The sequence below is a fragment of the Cyanistes caeruleus genome, chromosome 2 (genome assembly GCF_971803275.1).
Source record: "Cyanistes caeruleus chromosome 2, bCyaCae1.hap1.1, whole genome shotgun sequence".
NCBI lineage: Eukaryota > Metazoa > Chordata > Aves > Passeriformes > Paridae > Cyanistes > Cyanistes caeruleus.
Genome location: NC_141702.1, coordinates 108,699,670 through 108,725,768, shown reverse-complemented (window position 1 = coordinate 108,725,768; position 26,099 = coordinate 108,699,670). Strand labels below are relative to the sequence as shown.

The 26,099-nt window shown below is 38.0% G+C and overlaps 1 protein-coding gene across 1 annotated transcript in view; it reads left to right on the top strand.

Moving 5' to 3' along the window:
• Window positions 1-25,266, top strand: part of MSH2 (mutS homolog 2) — a 44,729-nt gene extending 19,463 nt beyond the window's left edge. The window contains exons 7-16 of the mRNA XM_086879029.1: window positions 4,573-4,772; window positions 9,803-9,912; window positions 11,902-12,025; window positions 13,103-13,253; window positions 15,526-15,623; window positions 16,674-16,919; window positions 18,423-18,627; window positions 19,016-19,263; window positions 22,676-22,848; window positions 24,859-25,266. Of these exons, the coding sequence (XP_086735155.1) occupies window positions 4,573-4,772; window positions 9,803-9,912; window positions 11,902-12,025; window positions 13,103-13,253; window positions 15,526-15,623; window positions 16,674-16,919; window positions 18,423-18,627; window positions 19,016-19,263; window positions 22,676-22,848; window positions 24,859-25,029 (1,726 nt within the window). The 3' untranslated portion in view covers window positions 25,030-25,266. The remainder of the gene's footprint in view (window positions 1-4,572; window positions 4,773-9,802; window positions 9,913-11,901; window positions 12,026-13,102; window positions 13,254-15,525; window positions 15,624-16,673; window positions 16,920-18,422; window positions 18,628-19,015; window positions 19,264-22,675; window positions 22,849-24,858) is intronic.
• Window positions 25,267-26,099: the final 833 nt, after the last annotated feature.

Sequence of the window (26,099 nt, the reverse complement as noted above, 5' to 3'; positions counted from 1 at the left end):
GTTTAGGCATTATAAAAACTCTATTCCTTCTAACTGTGGTATTTAATTTTAGTCTGTTAGTTTAGTTATTATTTCTGCACACTGAATTATTTTCTTTCTTCATAAAATCTATATACAAATCTAGCATGGGTAATGTTTTCCTGTTCACTTAAACTTTGATTATTTGTGTAAAGACCTAGAAGTATAATTAAACCCTCCTGACAATGTCTGTGTTGAGGCACCTTAAAATGGTGATGAAAAATGCTGCATAGGTATAGCAAGGGAAGAAGCAATCTTTTCTGATGTCAAATGTGATATAAAACATCAGTGGAATGGAAACTGTGTGTTGAGGCTTGGGAAAGTGACATATATTAGATTGAAAACAGATTTTTGTTGTCTTTTTCTCTGTGTGTGCGTGGTACGTTGCCCTTTTGTCAGTAGTTCAAGAGATGTCTCGTATTAACAGTAAAACTGGGCAAAAGATGGAATGTTTGAGTTGGATTCCAGAATATCCTACAGAAACTTGGAGGTGAGTGGGTTTTTTCCTCTCTCTGTCTCCCAAGGCACACTGAGGCTAGTGATGCTTGTTAATGCACAGAATTCAAAGCTGGTAAACAGCCGTGGTTATGCATAGCAGGAATAAAAGGTGGTTAATGTTTACAAATTCAAGAAAAGTGCTTGTGTTGATTTTCAGTTGCATTAGCTGCTGTCTTGTTTGCTGGTTTTGTGGTTTTATTTACAAATTTAAATAACTGTCTTGAAACAGAGATTTCCTTTATGTTCTAGTGTGGTTTCACTACTTATTGTTTCTGTTATCTTGACTGTGCTGCCTCAGATCTGTGGTGGAAAGTTTTGCCCTATTTTCCTTTCCTTTTGGCTGTGTGGCAGAAATGAGTTTTCTAGTGTTGTCAGCTGTTGTTTGGTTACACTTTCTTGGATTTTAAAAAATTGTTTATTTTTGTATTTCCTTTATTTCTTATATTAAAAACAACTTGTCATTTGATTTCATTATTGCTTGTAAGCATTTTTCATGGCTTATGGTTGCATTACCTTTCTGTTCAGCAACCTTGTATGTATTCTTACCAACAGGAAATCGTTATGCAAAGTGTGGCATGAACACAAACCTGTCAGATGTATTTTTGTGGCTGGCAAATGTAGGGGGGACGATAGAACAGTACCAGGGAGGTCATGAAATGTTAGTCTAATTATCATGGTTTTGGCAGAGGAAAATTGTTCATGCTGATTTGAGAACTCTTTGAACTTGTCATTGTGGACAAAAGAGGAGGGGAAAAAGATAAATTAGAGCTTTCAAAACGCCTTTGACAGGTCTTATCCAAGAGGCTGTTGAACAAGCTGAGGGAGTCGTGGGATGAAAGTGAAGGGTTTGTGCAAAAGGCACAAGCAGGAAAAAAATAAATCTAGATCGTGGTAAAGATAAGCTGAAGACTATAGAAGCAGTGCTTGAGATGTTCTTGAATGACTTAGAGCAGCTGTGCAAAATTTATTAAGTTTTCAGTAGTGATTCTGTGCTTATATCCATATGCTGGGATTATTGCTTTTCTGAGGACCTCTTGGAAGAGAATCTAAGTTCTCTGACTTTAAACATAAGCCATGAGAGGGCAAGATAGGATCTGATATTGATGGTGAGCTTGAGTTTTGCACATTCTTGTGTGTGTGAAATTTGTCATCAAAATAAGAAAAAAAGTCGTTTTTCTACTTGAAATGTAAAGTTGAAATCATGGAGTAGTCAGTAGTTTAAGGATGTTGGACAAACCCAGAAAACTCTTGTTTCCTGCTGCAGGCAGGGATAGGATTTTTCTGGATTAAAATTCACTGTGGTAATGGATAAACATTCCAAACGTATCTTGCTTTCTTCCTGGTGATTTTTTTAAGTGAAGGAAGGTTGTTTTAAACAGGAAATTCTTGCAATTTTCGTCATAATAAAACTTGAAGGTATTTGCAACTGTTTCCTTATTATGGGTTGATGGTGTAGTGGTATTTTGATACTGGAGAAATAATAAATAAGTTTACAAATCTTGCATAATGCCTGGGAAATGAGAGGACTTAATATCAGGGTAGTATAACCTCTTGTGTGTTTGACATGATTACAACTGCTAAAGGCCAAGGAAGGTAACAGTAGGAATATATGGGTATGCTAAATAGAGAAACTGACAGAAAATCCAGTTTAGTTTTTGCCAAAGGAATTGTTTCCAGATTACAGGACTAAAAATGACTGAGCTGCTTGGTTCCTGTGAGGAGGTTCATGTTGGCAAGTTGGTTCCTTCTCTAATCCCTTAGGGGGGAAGGAGGACATCTGGTTAGTGAGCTCGTATTGAGGCTGTTAAGCAGTTGTTTCAGGTGTCTTTAGTTTGGTTCAGTTCTCATTGCTTTGTTTCCCTTAATATTTAGACAATATCTGGTCTTGAAAAGCTGTATTTGGTCACAGGTTGCCACTGGCTCTTCTGAGAGAAGTTTGTGATGTGAGTCCTGAGTGAGGTCTGCTCGGTAACTTTGAAGGGATTTGTAACAAAAATGGCAGTGTATCTGCTGTGACAAGATCATGTAATTCTTGTTATTCCTCCAAACAATTTGACAGAAGTCTGAAAGCTAGAAATCGTGCTCAGAAACACCAACAAGGATCAGAATGGAAAATTGTTTGGCTTTTGTGATGTTTCTCATACAAGTCTTGTTCTGTGTTATTGCAGTAGGTATCTTCAGTATATCCCTATCTGCTTCTGACAAGCTCTGTGTACATGCTGGAATTTCAATGTTTCTTTTGGAAGTAAAGCAGCCTTACATGTCAGTAATGTCAGTCTCTAAATTTATGTATTAAAGCTGTAGTTGACTGGATAAACATAGAGGTAGGATCCTTCTCTCATCTTTTTTCATTGCTTTTTGTTATAATACAGAGGATTCATTGGAACGTGGGGGTAGAGTACTTTTTGAAACAGAAAGACATTCCTTTGGAATTTTTTTTATATACAGAAATGTGCCACTACCTGTCCAGGGCTCTCTACCTCTTGTGCTGCTTTAGCCAAAGCCTTTGGTTCTGGGCTGTCTTTGCTAATTACTTGAGGCAGTGGACTGTGTTAACCCCTGTGTACTGTTGCCAGTGTCTGGCACTCTGCAGAGCACTGCAGTGTGTAATGTGGAGATTACTGCTGTCAGAACAACAAAAAATTGTCATTTCCAATGCAGTTTGCAAATGCAGATGTTACTGTAATTGAAACAAATGCATGTTTCTGCCAGTAAGCAAACCAGCAGGAATAATGTGGTGAAAGCTGTCCTTTCTTTGCTTGCATGTCTCTAGATAAAATTAACTTCTCTGCTCAAGCAAAGATATTGATAGATATTATTAACCAGAAATCTGTACAGTATGTAATATGTTGAGGTCTCTGAAGGAGGCAGAGCTCTTCCTTGGTATTCTGAAAGTGTGATCAAAGAACACTGACCTCCCCGGTGTTCCAAAATTAACAATATCCAACTTCTTTTTTTAACTGCAAATGCAAAATGTGTAGAGATGGTGATATTAACTGATGCAAAAACCCCAAAGAAATGTATGAAAATTTGCTTGCATTTTAGTGGAGAAATAGTTTAATGCTCCATCACTTCTTATTGAGATGTATTTCACTATTAAAAAACCCCCATACCTAAAATTTAAAAAAAAAAAAAAATCCAGAAAAAACCCCAGCAAAATACCAAACCAAAATGTCAGAGAGCAACAGCAAGGGAAGGCAAGCTGAGAGTCTGTGGTGACAAGGCTGGCAGACAGTACCCTCTTTGATAAGAATGCAGTCCCACAATGCCTGTAATGAGACAAATAGTAGTTTGGAGAAAGTTGACATGGATTTACAGAGGGAAAATTATGGCTGGCTAACCCAATACCTTTCTGCAATAAATAACTAGATGGCTGGATAAGGGAAGAGCAGGAAATGTTGCTTATTGTGACTTGAGCTGTCACTGTCTCTTGTTACATCTCACAAAGCAAGGACTGGATCAGTACAGTGTGGTGGACTGAAAACTCCAGCTGCCAGGCTCTCAGGGGCATAAAGTGCCCATGGAGGTCAGTCACTGGGGCTGTGTTCCAGGGGTTGACACTGGGATCATCCTTGGGAATGCCCAGAATGTGCCTGGACACCATCCTGGGCAGTTTGCTGTAGCTGTGACCCTGCTTTGAGCAGAGGTTGGAGTAGTCAGTGCACAGAGGTGCCTGCCAACAGTGGGGTTTTTATTCCTACTTAAAACATCTTCTTCCATAGACTACTGGAAGACTTTTTTGATAGAGAATCTCAAAGTCAATTCTGAGTCAGCTTTGCTGACAGGATAGATGTTGGTATTTACATTTGGAACAATTACACTCCAGTGCTGTTCATTAGAAACCCTGACTGTTCAAAGTGACAGAGGCTTGACATAGGTGAAATCTCCTTGCTTTCACAGCTCATGTGTTGTCCTGTTTTCTTTTGGGTTTTTTTCACCAGGGAAGCTGTCCAGTGGATACAGCCATAGAGAAAGTACAGATAGAAACTATCAGATAACTGGCGACATAAAAGAATTACAGATCATGCTAATTATGGCTGTGATTTTCTTATGTAGATTGAATTTGGTTGAAGCTTTCGTGATGGATCCAGAACTACGTCAGTGCCTTCAAGAAGATCTGTTACGTCGCTTTCCAGACCTCAACCGGCTGGCAAAGAAATTTCAGAGACAAGCAGCAAACTTACAAGACTGTTACCGAATGTACCAGGCTATCAATCAACTGCCTAATGTTGTAGAAGCACTAGAAAAACATGAAGGTAATGCTACCCCCATCTAATTCTCAATGTTTTGTAGTATACTGATGATGCAAAGAAATAGAGCGTAGATTTCCAAAGATTACTTTTTTTCCCCGTGTGCTTTTGTTGCCGGAATAAAGCTTAAACACATTTGAATCTTAAATGAGCTGAAATTCTGAAATGCCAATCAGGTACATAAAAATATTCATAGACAAATCTTTGCAGGAGAACGTGTTCCAATTAGTGTATAGCTGGGGTGCTTAAACTGTTGGGTGATGGTGTGGGAATCTTTGACACAAACTTGTCTCTAGGAATTCCTGAGAGTATTGTCATCTTACAAAGAAGATACCATTCATACAACAGTGTTGTCATCCACTTTGGGTTGTAATTAAACACAAAATCCCCCCAGTTTAAGTATTAGTGGTGTAACTTAAGTGGTATTTTAAAAAAATCATAATGCTCCTGTATTTGATGCAAGTAACATGACAGGATTTCTTCCAGTCCTCATTAGTGGGAAGCACAATGCTGTGACAATCAAGTCTAGAAAGTACAAAAGCTGCTATTTTTTTTCCCTTTTCTGTGTTACCACAAAAATGCAGAATAAGATCAGCATAACAAGGGGGTGATTCAATTTAGTAATAGCAGTTCTAACCTACCAGAGAGCTCATTTTTGTAGAAGCCCATTAATTTGTTAGAAATTCCCTTTGTGTAAAGCAAGCACCAAAACCTTAAAAACAAATGTTGTTTGAAATGGTATGGTTGCAAAAATATCTTTCCTCTATTTGAGTAGAACATAAAGCTACCCAGTGTCTTATACTTTTCTGTATTAGAGTTTTACAACTTCAAATAATGAAACTTCTACAATATTAATCTTAAAATAAATCAATTTTTGCTTACTGGCTACGTTATTTCCAAGAGCACTTAAGATCTGAAACTCTGAAGGAACTGACAGATGTAACTTTTTCATTTGTTTTTGTTCTTAAAGAGCCGTGCCACTTTTTTAGCTGCCTCAGTCATGTCCATTTGGCTTTTCCAAACAGACTCTTCCTGTTTTAGCCTTGACATGGAGCCTCTTGGATTCCCATCCTATACTGAGGTGTTAGTTCAGAATGCTGGCTTCCTGTCTTTACTTCTTTTTATATTAGTTGCCATTTGGATCAACAGAGTTCCTCTGTCATAACGTTGGGGTGGGAAAGCAATTCCATTTTTAGAGTTTTGAGGAGCAAGCTGTGTAAGGCAAACTGCTAAGCTCACCATATGGAAAAGTTAATAGACTGCAAAAGGTTCTTCTTGTTCTGCACATGAATCAGTTGGACTTAGTAGGGCAATCACCAGCAGTATATTAAAGATAGTTTAAAATAGATGTAGTGTTATTTTTATTTTTCTTTGTACTTGTACCACCTGTTCAAAGTATATGAATGGTCTGGTAATTTTCAATGTACATGAGTAATTCAGACTGGATGTGGTGATTCTTCTGTTTCTGACTGTACAGAATGTTTTAACTCATCAAGGGACAGAAAATCAGAAAGATTTTTGACAATTCTGAGTATGTGCCAGTTTTCGAACTCCCTTGCCTATGAATGGCTATGGGGATTTAGAGCAACTCTGGACATACAGAACAACCACAAAGTTATCAGCTGTGACTGCCTTTCCCTCAGCATGAAGCACTGTTTTGCTGAAATACTTTTTTTTATGGATGGTGAAACCTGTGAAGGGGGGTGATGAGTGAAGATGACTTTTTTCTGGTTTAGCCATAAGAAGTCTGCATAAGATGGGAAAGGACTCTGAGTCATCAAATCATTTTGCTCTAGCTGGCAAAAGGGAACAGTTGTTCATTACTCAGATTGCTGGGGCATGAAATTTGGGTCCTTACAAGATTTCTGTTTTCAAGAAGCTGCTCAAGCATCTTCCTTCCTATCTCAAACAAACAGTCTTTAAGTCTGTAAATATGCAGGATACAGGAGTTGTGTGCTGGGTTTAAGGTGTATTTTTACCACAGTGTATACAGTGACTTTTTGTTTCAGCCCTGTTCTTTCCCAGACTGTTGCACTGGTGTGTTACAGCAGTGTTATTATCAAACTTGGCTGTTTCCCATCCTTTGTCATATCCAACTGATTATTCCCTTACTCATAGTGGAAACACATTTATCCATCAACGTGTCATCTTACTCAGTGTTACATTTTACTTCATTTCTATTAGCCCAGTTTTCAAGGTGTTGATCTATTTATGATTTATCTTATTCCAATATAATCTAGTGATATCTTCCATATTGTGTATTTTAGTGACATTTATAATCAGCCTACTTTTGTGCATTAATTTCAATTCACACATCTTAATAAGATAAATGTCTCTGTGAGCCCTGGAGGAACTGATGTCCTTTCAGCTTGCTCATCTTTTGCAAGTGAGTGATGTCCTCTTTATCTGCACTCTGGTCATGGCATAAACCATAGATCTTGCACCTTGGTACCTCCTGTGACACCATGCTGAATGCTTTTAGAACAGCCCAAATTAGGTCTGCAGAGTCCCCTTTGTCTCTCAGGCATTTGGTATCTCAGACAGATGTTACACTATATGGATATTATCTGCCCATAGTAAACCTATACTATATTTTATCCCAATTTCCATTGTTCTTTTCCTTTTATCCTGCTTTCCATTGCACTATCAAAATGACTGGTGCACTTAGTCATCGGGATTTGTGTATTTTCCTGGATAGAGTAGTGTCATTTTGCTGCCAAATGAACTGTGTGTTTCAAGTCTGAAGATTAGTGTTTTATTTTAATTGTCAGACAACATTTTAAAACCATATTAATAGTCAAGTCTTTAACTTGTGTAATAAACACTTGTCTGTGCTTCAGTCAGTAAATTATGGTTTAAATTAAAAACTGCACCTGGGCCCAGATAGGCTTTGTGATCAATATGCATTTCTGCTTTTGATGGTGCATAGCTCTGTTAGTCTCTTTCTCAGTGGTTAGTTTTCATCCTAATAATGTTGAGTAGGTGCAAAAGAGGATTTTTTTGCTATGCATCTTTCCTAGGAGCTTATGAACACAGGTGCAAGACACGTTGGAGTTTGATTTAGAATTTTTCAGTGGTGTTTCTTGCTCATATTCTCATAACGCCAGGTGTTTTAAGAAAAGCGTATGCATATAACTTTTGTAAATCGATATTATTTGCTGACTCCACTGTTTTACTTCCTTCAAGTTCTGCATACAGAGTTTAAAGTTTGGTTAAAAGTGCAAATATATTTTCAAGTGTATCAGTTTAACCTGTATGTAAATACATTTGTATTTTATTTACTTGATAAATGAATAGATTCTAACTTTTGGATGTGATGTCTTCCTCCGGTGTCTGAGATGTACCCTTCAAGCTTAAATAATGGAATGGCATCATGGTACTTCCCAACTTACTCCTTTCAAAAAAATAAATAAAAATTGCTACTTTCAGTCCAAGCACAATCATTTTTCATTGATTCAAGAATTCTGAGGATCATTTCATTATGTATTCTGTTAGCTGGAGCACTGGAAACCACTAAGCCCATTCGGAAGAATGGACATGAACTTTTTCTTCTCTTCAGTCTCTTCCTTCTTCACTGACAGCTTTTATTTTACAGGTTGGTTTAGGTGTGTCTTCTTACAGGAGGGAAAAAACGCAAGATACTAAGTGAGCAAGAAAGAAATTTGGAATTGAAAGCAAACTTTATAAAATTTTATTTTTTATTTTAAATTATTATTTAAATTTATTATTAAAAATTTATTAAATTCTTAATAATCTTTATATCTCTTGGTTTTGAAGATTTTTAGTCAGCAGAAGACTCCGTTTTTGCAAGTTCAGTAATTACTCAAAATATGTAATTTTTTTCTCCTTTAATAGATATTAGTTTAGAGCTTTCACTTTAAAGGCGTTGGGGGATTGGGGAAGCAAAAAGGCACAGTAGAAAAAGAAATCAAACCAAACATTTTCTTTCTACTTCAACTGACAGAGGAGAGATTCACTTGGGTAATCGTGTCCTCACTGTATAACTTCTATAAATTTCTGTGGCAATTGTTCTATAAATTTCTATGGCAGTTTTTCTTGGGAAAGGCTAGGACTTTTTTCTTAGTCTGGTAAGAAACTGAGAGGTTCTGGAATAGCCAGAGCTTAATTCTGTGTTTCTCTGTTCACGTGCAAAGCCTTGCCTGTAAACATTAGAGGCGAGCAACATAATTCTGTACATAATTCAGTGAGCATAAGGTCATAGTATTGCATTCATTTTGAGGCATTTTTTGTAAATTATATAGTAAATAATGCTAATCTTTCTGTCATTAAATCATAGCTTGAAGTGGCTGCAAAGATGTAAACATGCATTTTCCACAGCTGGCTGCTGGATATAGGTGCTTATTTGTAGCTTCTGTGTACCTGAAGAAAATACTTCTTTCACAAATTTGGCAATATGAACTGCTATTGTATTCAATGCTTTTGGTGTTCCATGGACTTTCAGCCAGTATGTGTTCTATGCAGTTTGACTTGCTGCTACAGAGTATCTCTGTTAATTTTGATGCCTTCCTATCTAGTGGAAAGAAGTGACTGATAAGATCTGGTCTTTTTTTGTGGAAAACAAAAGCAGACAGCATACACTTCAGTTGCTATGTCCATATTTTAATTACCAAATATTCTTGGTATTAGGTAATGTTTTATTTAAAAGAATTAAAAACTCTGAGTGTGGATGATAAGACCTACATTTTTTTCAGAAGGAATGTCAACTTCTTATGTGCAAGAATTGGTAATATTCAGACCAAAGCAGGTTTGCTTTTTTACCGTTGTTTGTACTTTTACTCATAGTAGAAGGGAATTAATGCCCCTAGTTATGAACAAAGATGACAGAACAGGTACAAGCTCAGTCAGAGTGTAGATGGGATAGTGCCAATTTTAGAAAAAGGTACGTGTGTTTCAGTGAAACAGTCATAGCCTATCTTTGTAAAAATTAACCAGCTAAGCAGTTAGATTAGATTAGAGAAATCTGGTAAATCTGTGGGGGTTTGTGAATGACAATTTTACTTGTTTGTTCTTAACAGGAGCTCACCAGATGTTGTTGTTGGCTGTATTTATAACACCTCTTACTGATACCTGCTCTGACTTCTCAAAGTTTCTGGAGATGATAGAAACAACATTGGACTTGGAAAAGGTATGAAATGTTGTGTGGGCGGGGTTTACTCAGCAATTAAAGTTTCTTACTGAGCTTTGCAATCTGCTCTATATGCACTAAATTTAATTGATCATCTATATTAAATAGCTAGTGGTAATTTAGCTGTTATTAGTGTATCAGGGTACTCAACAGCATATTCACCCACCATCTGAAATTATATAGCCAATGAAAAGATGCTTTGGGTACAATGATGCTGTGGACCTGAAACTATTTTTAAAGATCTCATCTGTATTAAAAGTGGAGAAGTAATTTTGTCATTTCTCTACTTCATTCTATTTTTAAAGTTACAGTGGTATGTCTCAAATCTAGATTGTAGGCATGTTATGTTTATTACTTGGGGAGTCTTCTAGGATTTTCTTTCTTTTTTTTTTGATTAACCAGAGATTAGGCTTATCCTGAGTGAAGGTGTCAGCTGACTGTAGAAATAAGAGAACTACCTAAACATGTGCCAGACATGGCAGTAAGGGCCATTTGTTGAACTTGTGAAAACTGCAATGGCTTTAAAATTTTGAACATGCATACTTTTCTCCAAAGGCAGGAGCGCTGTGTTGTCTTTCTTTGTATTGTGTTGTGCATCCATCAACTGCATTTTACTGTTTATGGAAAGACTTGTTTGATTGACATGTTGCTGTAATTTGTGATATATGGTAATGAAGAAATTTATAGCTTTATACCAGTTACAGACCATCTGTTGATGCAGTTTGTATGCCCTGGGACTCTGTTTTCTTTAAAACTAACAGCTGTTTAAGCCTTCACCCTTCATAGTCCAGCTCTTCAAATTTTTTTTCAGGTTCTACTTTAAAAATGTTTTGTTGTCCTTCTAAAGAGAATAACAAGTCAGTTATTTTTAGTCAAATCCCATAGAATCTGGCATGTTGGGTTTGGTTTTTCTCCACCCCTCCTTGAAGGTACTGGAAAATGTCTGTAGATAAACCAGCACTGGTTTTACCAGAAGAATAAATTTTGTCCCTATGAATATTAGAATTTGAACTTTGACTTGAAATTCCTCTTGGATTCTGAGTGAGTTCAAATAAAATACGCAGTTCTATTCTGAGTGCAATTGAAGGATAGGTTGTCATAGCAACTAAATTATGTCAATAATCCATTCTAATATAAAAAGAAACATCTAAGTTCAAAAAGCGTGGGATATGGTTATTCATTTACCTAGCTGTAATAAAAGTTGAGAAACTGTCACTTCCATTCCTATTTATCACAGAATCATAAGGGGCCTTTGAAAAACCATCTACTCCAACCTCCTCCTCAAGTCAGGGCAACTTCAAAGTTTGGTGGTGCTTTTGGTACATAGCCACCTGGCAGTGGAAGCACGGGGAAGAGGGAGAAAAAAGATGAAATACAACATGCTTCATCCTTGCCTCTGAGAATGTTAAGCTTAGAAGGAACTGTATCTGCTCTTCAACTCAAGAGCTGGGTTGAAATTGGTAGGATTTTTGGTGATACGATGTGGATTTCTTTCTAAATCTCTAGAGTCTCTTTTGGGAAAGAAATTACTTCAGTTTCCAAAGGCTTCCTATTTTGAAACACCCCATGCTTTTACACTCTGTCTTGATTAGCTGCTGAAGTCCAGGGTAGCAGACAGATTATGTACATGACAATTTCATTCCCTCTGACTTCCTTTTTTTGCCCTGCCTACTGCTAGGTTATTTGTTTGCAAATAAATGTGCAGACAACTCCATTTCAGCAGAAATGAGTCTGTTAAATTGGTATATTTTGCTTGTATGAAGTATATTATCTGAGAAAACAAGTATTTGAGATATATTTGTTTTGCAGTTGAACCAGACCCCAACTATCACAAACAACAGAGCATGACAACATAATATATATACATATATATATATAAAAAATTGAGTGAATTAAGTAAATTCATTTCGCTGTGTATGATCAGGGAGATGATTTTTTTTTTCTAATTGCCTATGTTCATAAAAATTTTTTCTTGCTATTTTTCTCTAGGTGGAAAATCATGAATTTCTTGTCAAGGCTTCTTTTGATCCTAATTTAACAGAATTAAGAGAGAAGATGAATGAGCTGGAAGAAAAAATGCAGTCCTTACTAAAGACTGCAGCAAAAGAGCTAGGTGGGGTTTGGAACTGCCTTTGCTTTTTGTCTCCTTTGTAAAATGTTTTGCAATCAGGTGATGAAAACTGGTAAAAAGGAGGGGTTTTTTAATATTTTTTAAATTCAGTTTTTATAATAATACAAAAGATGTTTGTGTTATTATATTATTGAGTTGGGGTGACTTTGATTGTCACAGTACAAGCTGTTGAAAACAGGGATTTTTGGTTTATAATTTAGCCTTTTTTATTTTTTAAAACAGCATTCCAAAATATTTCAGAAATTATCATATATATTGCAGAATCCATTTTGTAGAACCATAGCTCATCAAACTCGTGGTTAAGTCTACTTCTGTTCTACATTCTTTGAGGACCTGCACTGAGACTTTTTTCTTCCCCCTCAGTGCTTTATCCTGAGTGTCCATTCAGTTTTCTTTTCATGTTCCTTGCAAAAAGTAATTCACAAATTAGCAATCTGAGACATTTAAAACGAGACATTTAAAGAGTTGATTATCCTATGCAGAAAATTCCATGTGCAGTTGATGAATCGGGCTTTGAAAGAGAACTTTAAGAAAAAGCCGCCAAATTTTAATGTAAATATGACAAAGAAAATTGGCAATGCTGTACTTAACTTACTTTGGGTTATACCTTCAAGAGGTCACTTTTTTTTTTTTTGTCTTGATTTTTTTTTAGTGTAAAGATGATACCTGGATGAGAAGGAAAACCAAGATTGTGTAGGGATGGAATGAGAAATCTCGTAGCAGAACTATGTGTTAGTAGAAGGATCACAAGAGTGCAGGTGCTGTGCTAACAGCAGCAATGCAGTGTCCTTGCATTTTTCACCTTGCTGGAGAATTCATAGCAATACAATAATTGTGAGCCTGACTTGACTATGCAGTTTGAGAGCATTTTAAATTAAGAGCAGAGAATGAATCCATATATTTGTGTTTGGTCTGGGTATTTCTCATACGTGTACAGAACCAAAGCAAGTCTACTCAATTAGGTCATGTAAGAGAGGCTAAATCTTGGGAGCTGAGGGTTAGTGAGCAGGATTTGTGATAATACAGCTGGTTTCTTTTTTCTTTCTTTTTATCTGAAAGGTTTGGAAGCTGGCAAAAGTATCAAACTTGAGACAAATTCACAGTTTGGACATCACTTTAGAGTAACTTGTAAGGAGGAAAAAGCTCTCCGTAATAATTCAAAATATGGAATCATTGATACACAGAAGAACGGTGTGAAATTTACTAACAGGTATGAGATGATAATGGTCAGGTTTTTTAAGCCTGTTCTGAAAGTAATAGAATTATTCTTTTATAATTATGCTGATAATCTGGATTCCCTATAAATTGTCACCTTTTTAATTGGCTCACAGATTGAAATATTGAGCAGGACTGGCATAGAGTTTATGTTAAAAGCTGCATTCCCCATTTATGTTGCCAACTGTTATCTATTTGGCCCTTTGACTTGGGCTAATTTCTCTGTTTTAGCTGTAGCAAGTATCATAATTGCTTTTACTGTGAGTGTTTATACAGACATAAGCTGCAGTAGGGAAAAAGCTATTTATGTTTATCACCAAATATGACATGCAGAATTTTGTTGGTGATTACATTTTTTCCCCCCTTTGTTCCAAATCCTCTCTAATTTCTGTTAGTCCTGTGTGTTGAACTTTAGTTCTGTGGCTCTTTTGATTGAGCTGTTAAAAAATTGAAATCTTCAGACTAATTGCATTGAGGCTGTTTCAGTGTGTACTTGTCTGGACAGCAGTTTTGACACAGATCAGCTGAAAAGTCTGTATTTTTTTGTTGAATTTTAGCTCTCTTAGAGCATTTTAGCAGGAGCAAGGGCTGCATCAGTCATCAGATGTTTCTCTCTTCTTCAGTGTTTTTACACTGAGTAAATGAAGTAGAAAGTTGCATGAGCAGAATTGGGTAATAACTTAGGTTGAAGGTTACTTCTCATCCCTCACTTGAAGCAGGTGCACCTTAGAAATTAGATTTATCTCAAGCTCAGGTGGGGTAGCCCAAGGCTTTTCCCTAGTGCCCATACTCTTAAGTATCTTTCAGAGCCTCGTGGGGCACAAGTTCCAGTGCCTAATTACTATTTATGAAGACACTTCTAATCAGATCTAATGACAATTTTCCTGGCAGAAACTTGGGATCTCCGGATCTCTTTCTTTTGCTCTGCACCTCCAAGGAGAGTCTGTTGCCTCCAGGCTGACCTCAGATTCTCAGCCTGGGCAGGCATCTCTCTCAGCCTTGTCCTTGTGTGCTGTGTGCTCCAGCTCTGTGCCTTTGTGGTGACCATCTGCTCCAGGTTCAGTGTTGGGAAGACAGAACCCAAAACCAGAGATGTTGTCTCAGGAGTGCTGAATAGAGGGGCAGAATGATTTCCTTCAACATGCTGGGTCCACTCTAGTGCAGCCAGCTTGGGCTTGGCCTTCTCTGCCTCAGGGGCACACTTCTAGCTTGTGTTCAGCTTCTTGTCCACTGTGTGTGATGGTGTAGTGACTGCTTTCTGTTAATCTCTCACTTTCATAGATATAAGTCCTTATCTTTGAAAAGGAGGGCAAACATATTGGTTCACACCAGCCAATATGTTGGTGTATTTCTCACCAATTTACTTAATTGAACAAAGTGTAAACCTTAATTGCGTTTTGTTTTAACATATACTCAGGGGATATTTTTTAAAAACATCCCTGAAATGTAAAACAGCTTTTTCTGGTTCTAAATATGTTGTGAATCTAAATGTATGATGAAGTTAGGCTTTTCTGTAACTGAGAAGATGTACTTAGAACCTGTACCGTGTCATCTGTTACTTTCCCTTAGTGAAACAGCCCATGCATCACTAATAAAAAAGACTTCTCTGTGCTTCGTTAAGTTATAGTTGCTTCTGTAGGTGGTACTAGAAGCACAAGACTGACTTCTGCCTATAGTGTGGGCACACTACTTGGGTGTGTTTCTTATTCAGTCTTGCAGACTTGTCCTTTGTTTAGGAGACAAGCTTGAGAAGAATAAAAACTTGTTTAAACTCTTTATTTCAGCTTACCTTAGTTTGAAGACCAGAACCTGTTCATAGTGACAGTAATTAACTTGGATTTTTGCTAAATGAAAGAAGTCAATGCCTTCTGATCTGATAAGCCTGTTGTAGGACTCTGGGCTAATTACACAGTTGCTTAGCAGCAAAATGTAGCAAAATAGCCAGAAATTTGCTTAAAATTCAGTTTTAAGAGCTAGTTCTTACCACATAGCAGCTCTATAACAAACATGGATGTTTTTAAGAGTCATGTGTTGATGCTAGAATTTTTGGTTTGGCCCTTATGGGTGATCTTAAACTTGGAATTAATCTTGAGGCTGTCTTGGTGTGGATGAATTGTAGGTCAGGTGTTTTGTGGTCTTTGTGCTGAACCTTGCTGGTAAAACAGGTGGGGACACTTGTTGTTGACTCAGATGAGGAGGCCAAAAGTTTGGCCTTGTTGGTGAAGGCAGAACATCACAGCTTCTAAATACTCTTGTTTTGTTCACAGCAAACTGAGCGCCATCAATGATGAATATATAAGGAACAGGGAAGAGTATGAAGAGGCTCAGGATGCAATTGTTAAGGAGATCATTAACATTGCTTCAGGTGAATATGGCACTGTTGATGTGTGTCACAGTCTGGAGTGCTGGGCAGACTTACTGTTTCTTTGAGGGTCTTTTACAGAGACAATCTGTAATATCGTCCTAAGAATTAGTGTAGAAAAGTGAAGTGTGGCTTTCAGACAGCTGTTGAAAGTTTGAAAAATAAATTATCTTCTGTTGCCAGACCCTTTCCTGGTATTGCTGCAGATGTGCAGTGATGAGGTGTGTGCAAATGCTAATCCCACAATAGGAACAAAAATAAGACAATAAAGGCCACATCTCTCCTCCACCTACCTCCCTGACTCTGGGCTTCACCCAAAGAGCAGAAGAGGTAAAGGACAGCAGACAACCAAAGGAGTGGGACCTGAGGTCTAAGAACGTTGGTATGCGATATAAGATCAAGTTAGTCATTGCTTTTATATGGCAATAAAAATTCTTGGTTTCCTAAGTTATTTCCATGTATTTTGCTCCAAGAATGCCTATTTCCAGGTCATTTTTTACTATCCTTCACCAAAAGCAGAAGAGACACTGGGGTATTCGGGCCATAGACTCCAGTCCCTCATCCCTTTCACTGAAGAAAACCAAACACCAAAAGTTAAAAGGCTGGTACTGAGGATGCTGAGCCATCTAGCCTGGTGTCACAGGCACTATATCTGACAGACCTCTCCCACCCAGCATTCACACAAACATAGATGGCAGCTGTGTCTGAACTGTCTGTGCTGTGTCTCTGGTGTCTTTGCTTGCATGAGCATCAGAACGCAGTGTGTTATTCAGGAAGGAAACTTACTGGATTTCCAGATGAGGGAAGATATTCAACATGAAGATATCCAATAACCTCCTCTTTTCCTTGGTCTCAAGAAGTCTCCTTGGTATTCAAGGCATGACAACTTTAGGATTGCATCCTAGACACTCCCAGGAGGTGCCTTGCATCTTGAAGGAAATTGTTACTGCAGATGAGTTAACTTGATGGACTCAGTATAGGCTTCAAGGTACCTTCTCAGCAAGAGCAGAATGGCTAATGGTATTGAATTTGTATCTCCTCAATGCAAACCAGGTTATGCAGAGCCCATGCAGACGATGAATGATGTGATAGCTCAGCTGGATGCCATTGTCAGCTTTGCCCACGTGTCGAACGCAGCCCCGGTGCCCTACGTCCGGCCCGTCATCCTGGAGAAGGGACAGGGCAGGATCGTGCTGAAAGGTGCCAGGCATCCCTGCATTGAAGTGCAGGACGAGGTGGCCTTCATCCCCAATGACATTACATTTGAGAAGGGCAAGCAGATGTTCCACATTATTACTGGTAAATATTTCTGTTCTCTTTTTCGTTTGTTATTTATAAATGCCTCGACTATTTCAAGAAATGATGTATTTTTAAAAAGGAAAACCAACAACAAGCAAAACAGATCAGCAACCTAATAAAATTCTGTCCAAACAATTACATCAAGCTACTGAGCAGCTACTGAGTTACACATTTTTCTGCGTGGGAAATAAGATTTAGCTCTGGAAAAGAAGGGAGGGTCTTTCTAAACCATTATTTATTGCTATTATTGGTTATATTTTTTTAAAAAGTGTCCACAATGTTCATGTGAAATGTTACCTTCGACTGTGGATATTCTACATGTTTCTGTACATACAGGCATATTTCTCATCATCCAAACTTAATAGTAGTGGACTTGGTTATTGTGGTTTTAGTTGTAGTGCACTGTTTGGAGAAGGTGATCACTACTTTCAAATAATCAAATAATTTTCAAAATAATCAGAGTCATTTGTGAAGAAAAGAGAGGCTGCTAGGACAGTAGAAGAAAATAAATTAGTCCTTCCTTAACGTAAGGCCTCAGTGAATGCAACTCCACAAGCCAGGCAACCTCAGGAGCTGAAAAGCTTGGCTCTTCTAAAGTGATCTAGAAAATTCTACTAGGCATCACTTGTACTGTAGGCAAGATTTTAAGCAGCCTCTTTGTTAGTGTTTTCTTTGTGAAGTATTAAAGTTGATTTTAAATGCAAAACATGTTTCAATGACTGTACCATTTTTTACCCTTTTCTCTGGTGTAATTAAGATAATTTTACTACACACGAAAACATTTTTAGTGTTTATAGATTTAATTGAATCTTAATTTCCATCCAGATGTCCTTGACATACGTTCTGAGTAGCAAAGATCTGAAATTAGGGAATGATTAATGAGCACTTCTAACATAAAAAGAAAAACTGAAAATCTGAATAAATGCATGGTAACATACTTCTTTTTCTGGTTGGCAGAAGCATAAGATTGGTTTTCATGATCAGTTTTCTGGATAATACTTTTTATTTCTTTTGTACTTCAGTTACAATTAACTACTTAATATCTGGGTTTTCTGATTCTGAGTCACATATTAGCTTGTATGGTTACATTTTTGCAGAGAAATTTTAATAGTTGTTTGAGGTGAAACCAAATTATTACAATTCTTAAGCTGAAATAAATACTGATGATTTTTAATTTAAAGCTTATTAGTTTTAGGTATGAACATGTGTTTTAGATGACTGCTTATACTTTTGAAAAGTTCCAAAACTTAAAAAGGCCCCTAATGTTCTCTAATCACCTTTCCTTTGAAAACAGAGCATTCAGTAAGACAAACAAGCAAGCCTTGTTAGCCCTGGAGCCACTTGTTGCACCCGTTAGACAAGTTTGCTGCTCTTTTCTGGCAAGAGAGTAATAAGTTTAAACCCTCTTTGTTTTAATTTAGAGCCTGTTCTCCTTTAAAAGAACTGTTGAATTGTAAAAGGATGATGCTTTCAAAAGTAATTTTTGGAAAATTTCTTCTTTAGGCCCTAACATGGGGGGAAAATCCACATACATCCGACAGACAGGGGTGATTGTTCTTATGGCCCAAATTGGGTGTTTTGTGCCGTGTGAGTCTGCAGAAATAACCATTGTGGATTGTATCCTGGCTCGGGTGGGAGCAGGAGACAGCCAGCTGAAAGGAGTGTCTACTTTCATGGCTGAAATGCTGGAGACTGCTTCAATCCTCAGGCAAGTCTTGTGCTTTTGTTTGATTGTGTTGGTTGGGGTTGATGAGAAAGGAGGTGCTCTGAGAGAGATGCATTTAAGATTTTTCTTTTTTTGTGGGGAGTCTTAGTGGAGAATCTCAAGTTCTTTTTAGCTGGTACATAAGTTCTTGAAGTAGCCTTCTGTTTATTCCAGTGGTCAATACAGAGTTGCTACCAGGAGGCCAAAGTCTAAATGGGATAAAGAACCTAATTTAGAATTATCTGTGCAATGCTGTGTCTGCACTATATTTGTAAATAAGAAGGGTCTTTTGCCTCTTCCATGCTCTGCATCCACGGCATAACTTGTGATACTCCAGTATCCAGAGTTCATGCTGCTATCAAACAATTAACAAATGTTCTTGCATTTTTAGGACAGCAACTGAAAACTCCCTGATAATCATTGATGAGCTGGGAAGAGGAACTTCTACCTACGATGGCTTTGGCTTAGCATGGGCTATCTCAGAATACATTGCCAGCAAAATCTGTGGGTTTGCCATGTTTGCTACACACTTCCATGAGCTCACAGCTCTTGCTGAGCAAGTACCAACAGTAAATAACCTCCATGTCACTGCTCTGACCAGTGATGACACACTGACAATGCTTTATCGTGTCAAGGAAGGTAAGGCCGTGTCTCAACTTCATTTTGCCCTGAGAGAGAAAATAAAAATCTTAATGGAAGAAAACCCTCACCCAGTGTCAATACTCCAAGCTTGGTGTTTATAATATATATATATATATACTGTTCTCTGTCCATAGTGTGTGTGACAGGAGCTCTGTCCATGTGTGAGCACAGTAGGTCATGATACTGACAATTGTTTCTTAAGCTTTCTAGGTTATTTCTGCCACTCAAGTTGATGCTTTTGAGTTGCTCCCTTTTTCTTTTTTAAAAACAGAGAGAAGGGTTGCAGAAGGTTATTTTCTGTTTTCCTAAAACAGACACTTTAATGTGCTGATAGAAGAGACTTTTATTTCTTAAATTATTCTTTTAAAAGAAACAAATGCACCTTTTAGGCGCTGACAGTTTTTAATGTCTATTTCATTGTAATAAGACTTAGTCTTATGTTGCCTAATTTATACAGTAGTTTGATGAAGGAAAAAACATTTGGGTAATTTTTTGCAAATGGCATCGTAATGAAACAACAAGTAGCCTGTTTTGTTAGTATAAGATCAGTTAGATGTATTTAATTAAAGTCTTTTAGTAGATCCAGTTATTCCTTTCAGTATTAAACAATTTTTAATTAGGCATAAATTTCATCTATTCCTCCTCCTTCTCTATATCCCTCATCATTTGTTTTTGCTCCCTTCAGCAAGAGCCTGTATTTATTGCAAAATAAAGCAGAGCTGTAACTGTGGCTTGCAAGGTGTGCCCATTTATGGCATTCTAATTTAGTTGTGAACTCTACAGAGATTTTGAATTGTTCTCAGTAGAGCATTTCAATCTGGTTGGCAACCTCTGGGCTGAGATTTTGATTTAAAATGTGGGCAGAACACTCCTTCTTACTCTGTGTACTTCTTAATTTTTCTCTTCTGAGTTCCACAGTGGAGGAATGAGTTAGATAACACTCAAATGGGTAGAAAAGGGTTACTGTAGAACACTCTGGCTCTCCTGGATCTGATAACCTTGCTGGTTTTACTGCTATGACATTACTAACTGACTATTTCTTACTCATTTCTTCTGGTTTTAAATCCATGAAATCACTTCATTTCTTGCCCTTAGATTATTTGTATGACCACTTCTAATTTTGTGTTGCCCTCTGCTATAACCTTGCAGTTAGGTTTTGGGTACTTTCCCGTAAAGCCTGGGAGACTGCTCTGAGCAAGGGGAATCACATGAGCAGAAGTACTGCTCTCCTCTGGCTTTGCTGAGAGTCTGCTCAAAGCTGGGTGGATTAGCTCTGTCTGCCACAGCCCTGTACCTTTAAACTCTTTGTCCTTGTCTTTTGGGACCTTTATTCCTTAGAAATGGGTTCTGTGGGTGCACTTTCCCAGGGAATGCCCAGTTTTTGCTTGAATATTACCCTGAATTGTGGTGGCCCTGGTTCCCAGCCGGTCCCAGTGGAGAGGTGGTGTCTGTGGTTCTTTCCTAGTTTGCTGTTTCCCATCTTCTCCAGCACATGTTGAGGTCCTTCTGCAAAGTGAAGCTTCATAGACCTCTGAATGCATTGCTCAAATTGGTGCTTTGAAGGTGATTTAGTGTAGCATTGGACCTGAAGAGAAATAGTCATAAACTGCTGGAAGTGTACATGGAAACCAAGGGTGCAGCAAGAAATGGTGATGTACAGGATCTGCAAACAAGCCATCTTTAGGTGCTTTGTTTTCAGCAAGTTGGTTGAGGAGGGAATCAATATACACTATATTAAAACCTCCTATCTTCTACATCCTTTGGAACAGCAGTTTGTACAACAAAACCCCCTAAAATCCCTTAGACAGTTGTGTGAGTTCTCTTTCTTCAACCCGTTCCTTTTGTTTTTAAAATCTGTATTAATTCAGCCATTCTGGCCATGATAAAAACTGTAGAAGCCCAGTTTAGTATTTTCCTTCAATTAATTTTGCCATTTTTAGTCATACACATCTTTTCCTTGTACATGGAATGTCTTTTTGTTCCGTCCATTTTCTTGGAAGTGTTATTGAGCATGGAGACACAATATTTTTTATGTATTTGCTTAAACCTCTGTCAGAGGAAATACAACACCATGAAATCTTCATCTTTAAATATCTGGTCTCCAGTCAGATATCCATCTTCCACCTAAGTTTTTGCATTTAGTGTTGTGCTCTTTCCCTTTTGGAATGATATTGGAGTTACATTGCTCCATCAAGGATGTGTGTATAGGCAGCTCAGATACAGCTGTGTTTTGAAACAAGTAACAGGTTTGATGTAATTTGAAATGTATAAATAAACATGAAAAGCATGACATGGAGCTTTTCTACAGTGTTTTCAACCATGACTTTGTGGTTCAAAAGTGACAACGTCACCAGAAAAGAAGACACATGAAGTGCTGTTCTTCAGGCCTCTGCTCAGGAGTCTCTGAGCTGAGAACTGAGTTAGCTCTGGGTCTGGGGAGGTCTGTCTTTTTAATACAAAATCAAGAAGACTAATTTCTGCTTAAATGTGTTAATTTCCTTTAAGAAATCAGAGAGATTACAGGGTTAATTAAACAGAAAAAGTCGAAATGATAAGTCTTCCTTCACCTATTCTTTGGTTACCCAGTATTTAATAGATGATTAGTTTAAAAAAACAAACTCATTTTGCAAGTGTAATTAATTTATTCTTAACTCCTTGCTGGAGACCAGAATTAAAAGGATGTAGTAGTATCTGTGGGAAGACAAATGGAATTATGATAATGTAAACAAATAAGAGTTGATAGATTTTATCAGAGGGCTTTTGATACTGCAGTGAAAATTGTTTTATGTAACTGTGTATAATTTACGTATTCCAAGCAATTATGAGGACTTTTCTCAAACATGTTATAAACACTGTATTAATTGAAGTAAGTGTGAAGTTACAGTTGAAAGATTTTATATTAATTAATAAGATGTCTCCTGGAGACTGTGGAATTATGTGGTACAGATGCAAAGGAGGAGAGGGATGATTGATAAAACAACATATTTAATATTTATGTATAAATACACATATATGTATTTATATAGGTATTGAGTAAATGTCAGGGATACCTATTAAAAACATGTAAATTATTATATTCTGCAGACTGTGCTGAAACACTTTAATAAAAATCGTTGTTCAATTTCATTCAAGTACTAGGGGGAAATTCTCTCTGCCTGAAGAGTTTTCCATTTCTCCTTGAAGCACTTTGGAGCTCTGCAATTACTGCTCTAATAGAGCTTAATTAAATAAGAGCATATTCTTTATTCTGTGTTAGCATTTCTAGTAGAAAAGGTGAATCAGAAAGTGTTGAGGAGAACAAAATAATGTCACGCACAGAGAACTTGTACAAGCATGTCCATATAAACTCTATGTAACCATATTATATTCTGAGAATTCTTAACTGTTGGGTTTTTTTCTCTCCATCCAGGTGTTTGTGACCAGAGTTTTGGAATACATGTAGCAGAGTTGGCAGCTTTCCCAAAACATGTGATTGAAAGTGCAAGAGAGAAGGCATTGGAGCTGGAGGAGTTTCAAAATATTGGCAAGTCCAAGGAATCTGAAGGAGAACCACCAGCCAAGAAATCATACAGAGAAAGAGAGGTTTGCTATCAGAAATAATTCTTAAAATTTGAATAGCTGAAACAAAATCCTGTAAGGATTCAGATTCCCCCAAAGCTCGAGGATAATTGCCTGTAATGTATTTTTCCATAACAAAATGGCTTGGCTATGATGTTCATTAGGAGCTGAAGAGATGTTCAGGGGTAGTGGGTTTGATTTAGATTAATTTCAAGTTAATGTAGGCAAGAATTTTGTCTGAAAACATAGATTTAGGATACAGCTTTTGTTACCATTGTGTAGAATATTCTTGGCTCTGCAGTTGGGTCACACCTGGTTTTGCTCCCCTTACTTGAGCATTCATTGGTGCCGAGTTCTTTGAGCCCAGTGTGAACACATCTGTTCAGACCAGAGAAAAGCTGAATGCCCAGCCTTCTCCTTTGTGCCCTTCCGTGTCCCATCAGAGCTGTCACATCTCAGAAGCTGATCATGTCAAAGAACACGGCAGTCAGTGCCTGGAATGTCTGATTAACAGGTGCCATAAAGCAAAGTTTCTTTAAAGAAGTTTCATTAGCAGGTAGTGTAAAGGAAAACAAAGGCTGTAGGAAGCTTTTACAGAGTGTCCTGTGTCATCTTGTTTGTTGCTGGATTGAGTCCTGACAGTGGCATCTGTGGCAGCCTCCTGGGAAATCCATGTGTTGCTGCTTTGTGGCTTGCATTGGTTGTCAGTGTCTGGGTCTTCCTTACTGTGTGCCTACAAACCTGCTTCCAGAGCAGTTCTGTGTCCCAGCCTGAAACTCCACAGCCTTGTACCACATTTATCTCCTTCTGGCAACCTCCCTACTACTCCAGTGTATGGAAGCCTTGAAGTGTTAGTCCACATCCAAAACACTTCCTACATTTAAAAAGCCTTTCCTCTGGACAGAGGCTGTTACCTGTTACTTTATTTTCAGTTTCAGAGGTCAACTGCATTTGTTGTTCCTGGCTCAGTAAGTGGATCTGATGCTTTAAATGAGCAATCTCTGGTTTGTTCTGCTCTCTACTACCAGAGGGCTTTCCCTCCATTTAACCTCAGTTGCTCCACTATTACCTTTTCTCTGTCAGGCATCATGGTGAAGGAATTTTTAGTTGGACCTGGCTGCATGGTCCTCAGTTGGTGTAAATGGAATTGACATAGCAAACATTTGTGACAAATACGTATCATGTTTTATTCTTGAGTGTTTCAGTAATACATTATATTCTATAAACCCTCTAGGCAATAGAATGGCAGAGCTTTAGATGTCTCATCCAGAGAATTTGTCTGCCTTGGTTAACATCATGTGTAGAGGGAAAAGGGTGCTATTACATTTTGGAAACTTCTGCACTGCATCAGACTACTGCATCAGTCTTAAGTGATAAGAGGAAAACTAAGTAAACTTTTCAGTAGAATTATACAGTGTGGAGGACTAGACAAATTTCTGCATTCTGGACTAATTGTTTCCAATACAGGGATTCTGAATACTGTTCATTGCAATGTTTGTTCTTGCTATTCAAGTCAGATTGTTTAGAAGTTCCACTTTGCCTGTTTGTGTAAAAGCATATGCATAAAGCTTAATTATCATCTGTTCTCCTTGGTGACGGCCACTCTGCAGTTGCTTGGTTACAATTTGTCCTTCCCTTTTGCATATTGAAGCATTGCTTTTGATTGACAGTCCCTTCTAAAAGTAACTAGTTTGGGTAAATATGACCATTCTGGTGCTATTATTGCTGGCAGTCCTCACCTCATGTGGCTGCACACTGGAATTAAATGTGGAACACTTACAGAAGATCACAATGTTAAATACTCTATTTATGCTGATCAACTGGTGCTTTTTGCTCATGCATTGAAAAAGAACTTCTGGTACCAGCATAAGTGGTTTGTTCTGGTGTTCAGAACTTGATAGCAAGCACAAACATAACCATGAATTTTGCCTGCACTGAGTTTCTGCTGATGAGCAATACTTTGTAGGGAATTTGGAAAATTCCTGCTTGCAGTCTAAACATCTTTTCTGGGTTTTTTCCTTCTCTCCATTTCAGGAAGGTGAAAAGATAATTCAGGATTTTCTTTGTCAAGTGAAAGCATTGCCCCTGACAGATATGTCAGAGGAAGACATCAAAGTCAAGTTGAAGCAGCTGAGAAATGATGTGCTGGCAAAGAAGAACAGTTTTGTGAATGAAATAATTTCCCGAACGAAAGTTACATCATGAAATGTGCAAGAACAGGATACAGCTCTTGAAGCATGTTTTGTATTGAAAGAACTATAATTTTCTTGTCTTGTAGCTTTTATACTTTATGATACTTGTACTGATTTATGTAGGCATTTTTTCTTAGATTGTAATTATTTTGTAAAAAATTCTGAGCACATTATGTGCCAGATTCCTGCTTTAGTTGGGATCATTTTGTCCTTTTAGAAGTTTGCAATAAAATGGTTTTTCATATTGAGAGTTGCTGACTGCACAAACAAAATGTGTAATACTAGAATTGTGCTAGAAAGTCTAACAGTGGAGGTGTCAAACAACTTCTAGAGCCTTGGAAAGCAGCAATGCATACACAAAATCTTTGTCCTAGACCATTCCTTTTTGTCTGATGAAATTACATTAATTCACTGAAGATTTACTAATGCTAAGTTAGTGCTCCATTAGAAAAAATCATCTATGTGTGCCCAGCTGGCCAAGAAGGCCAATGGCACGTGGGCTGTATGAGCAGGAGTGTGGCCAGCAGGACTGGGGCAGTGACTGTCCCCCTGTACTGGGCAGTGCTTGAGTTACCTTGAGTGCTGTGTCCAGTTCTGGGCCCCTCACCACAGCAAACACTGAGGGGCTGGAGAGACTCCAGAGAAGGGCAGTGGAGCTGGGGAAGGGTCTGGAGCACAAGCCTGATGGGGAGCAGCTGGGGGGCTCAGCCTGGACCAAAGGAGGCTCAGGTATCACTCTACAACTCCCTGGAAGGAGGTGTAGCCAGGAAAGGGTCAGCCTCTTCTCCCAAATAATAAGTGATAGGACAAGAAGAAACAGCCTCTAATTGCACCAGTGGAGTTTTGGATTGGATAATTGGGAAAAATTTCTTCACCAAAAGGGTTGTCAAACCATGGAACAGGCCACCTGGAGAAGTGTCAGAATCACCACCCTGGAGGAATTGACAGTACACCCTCGGCAGTGCTGGGTTAAGGGTTGGACTCCATAACCTTTGGTCCCTTCCAATCAGTTTCTGTGGTTTGTCAGAAATTTTTTTTGTGTGTGTACCTGCACAGGGCTCAGGAGGGGGTGAGGTGGGTGGG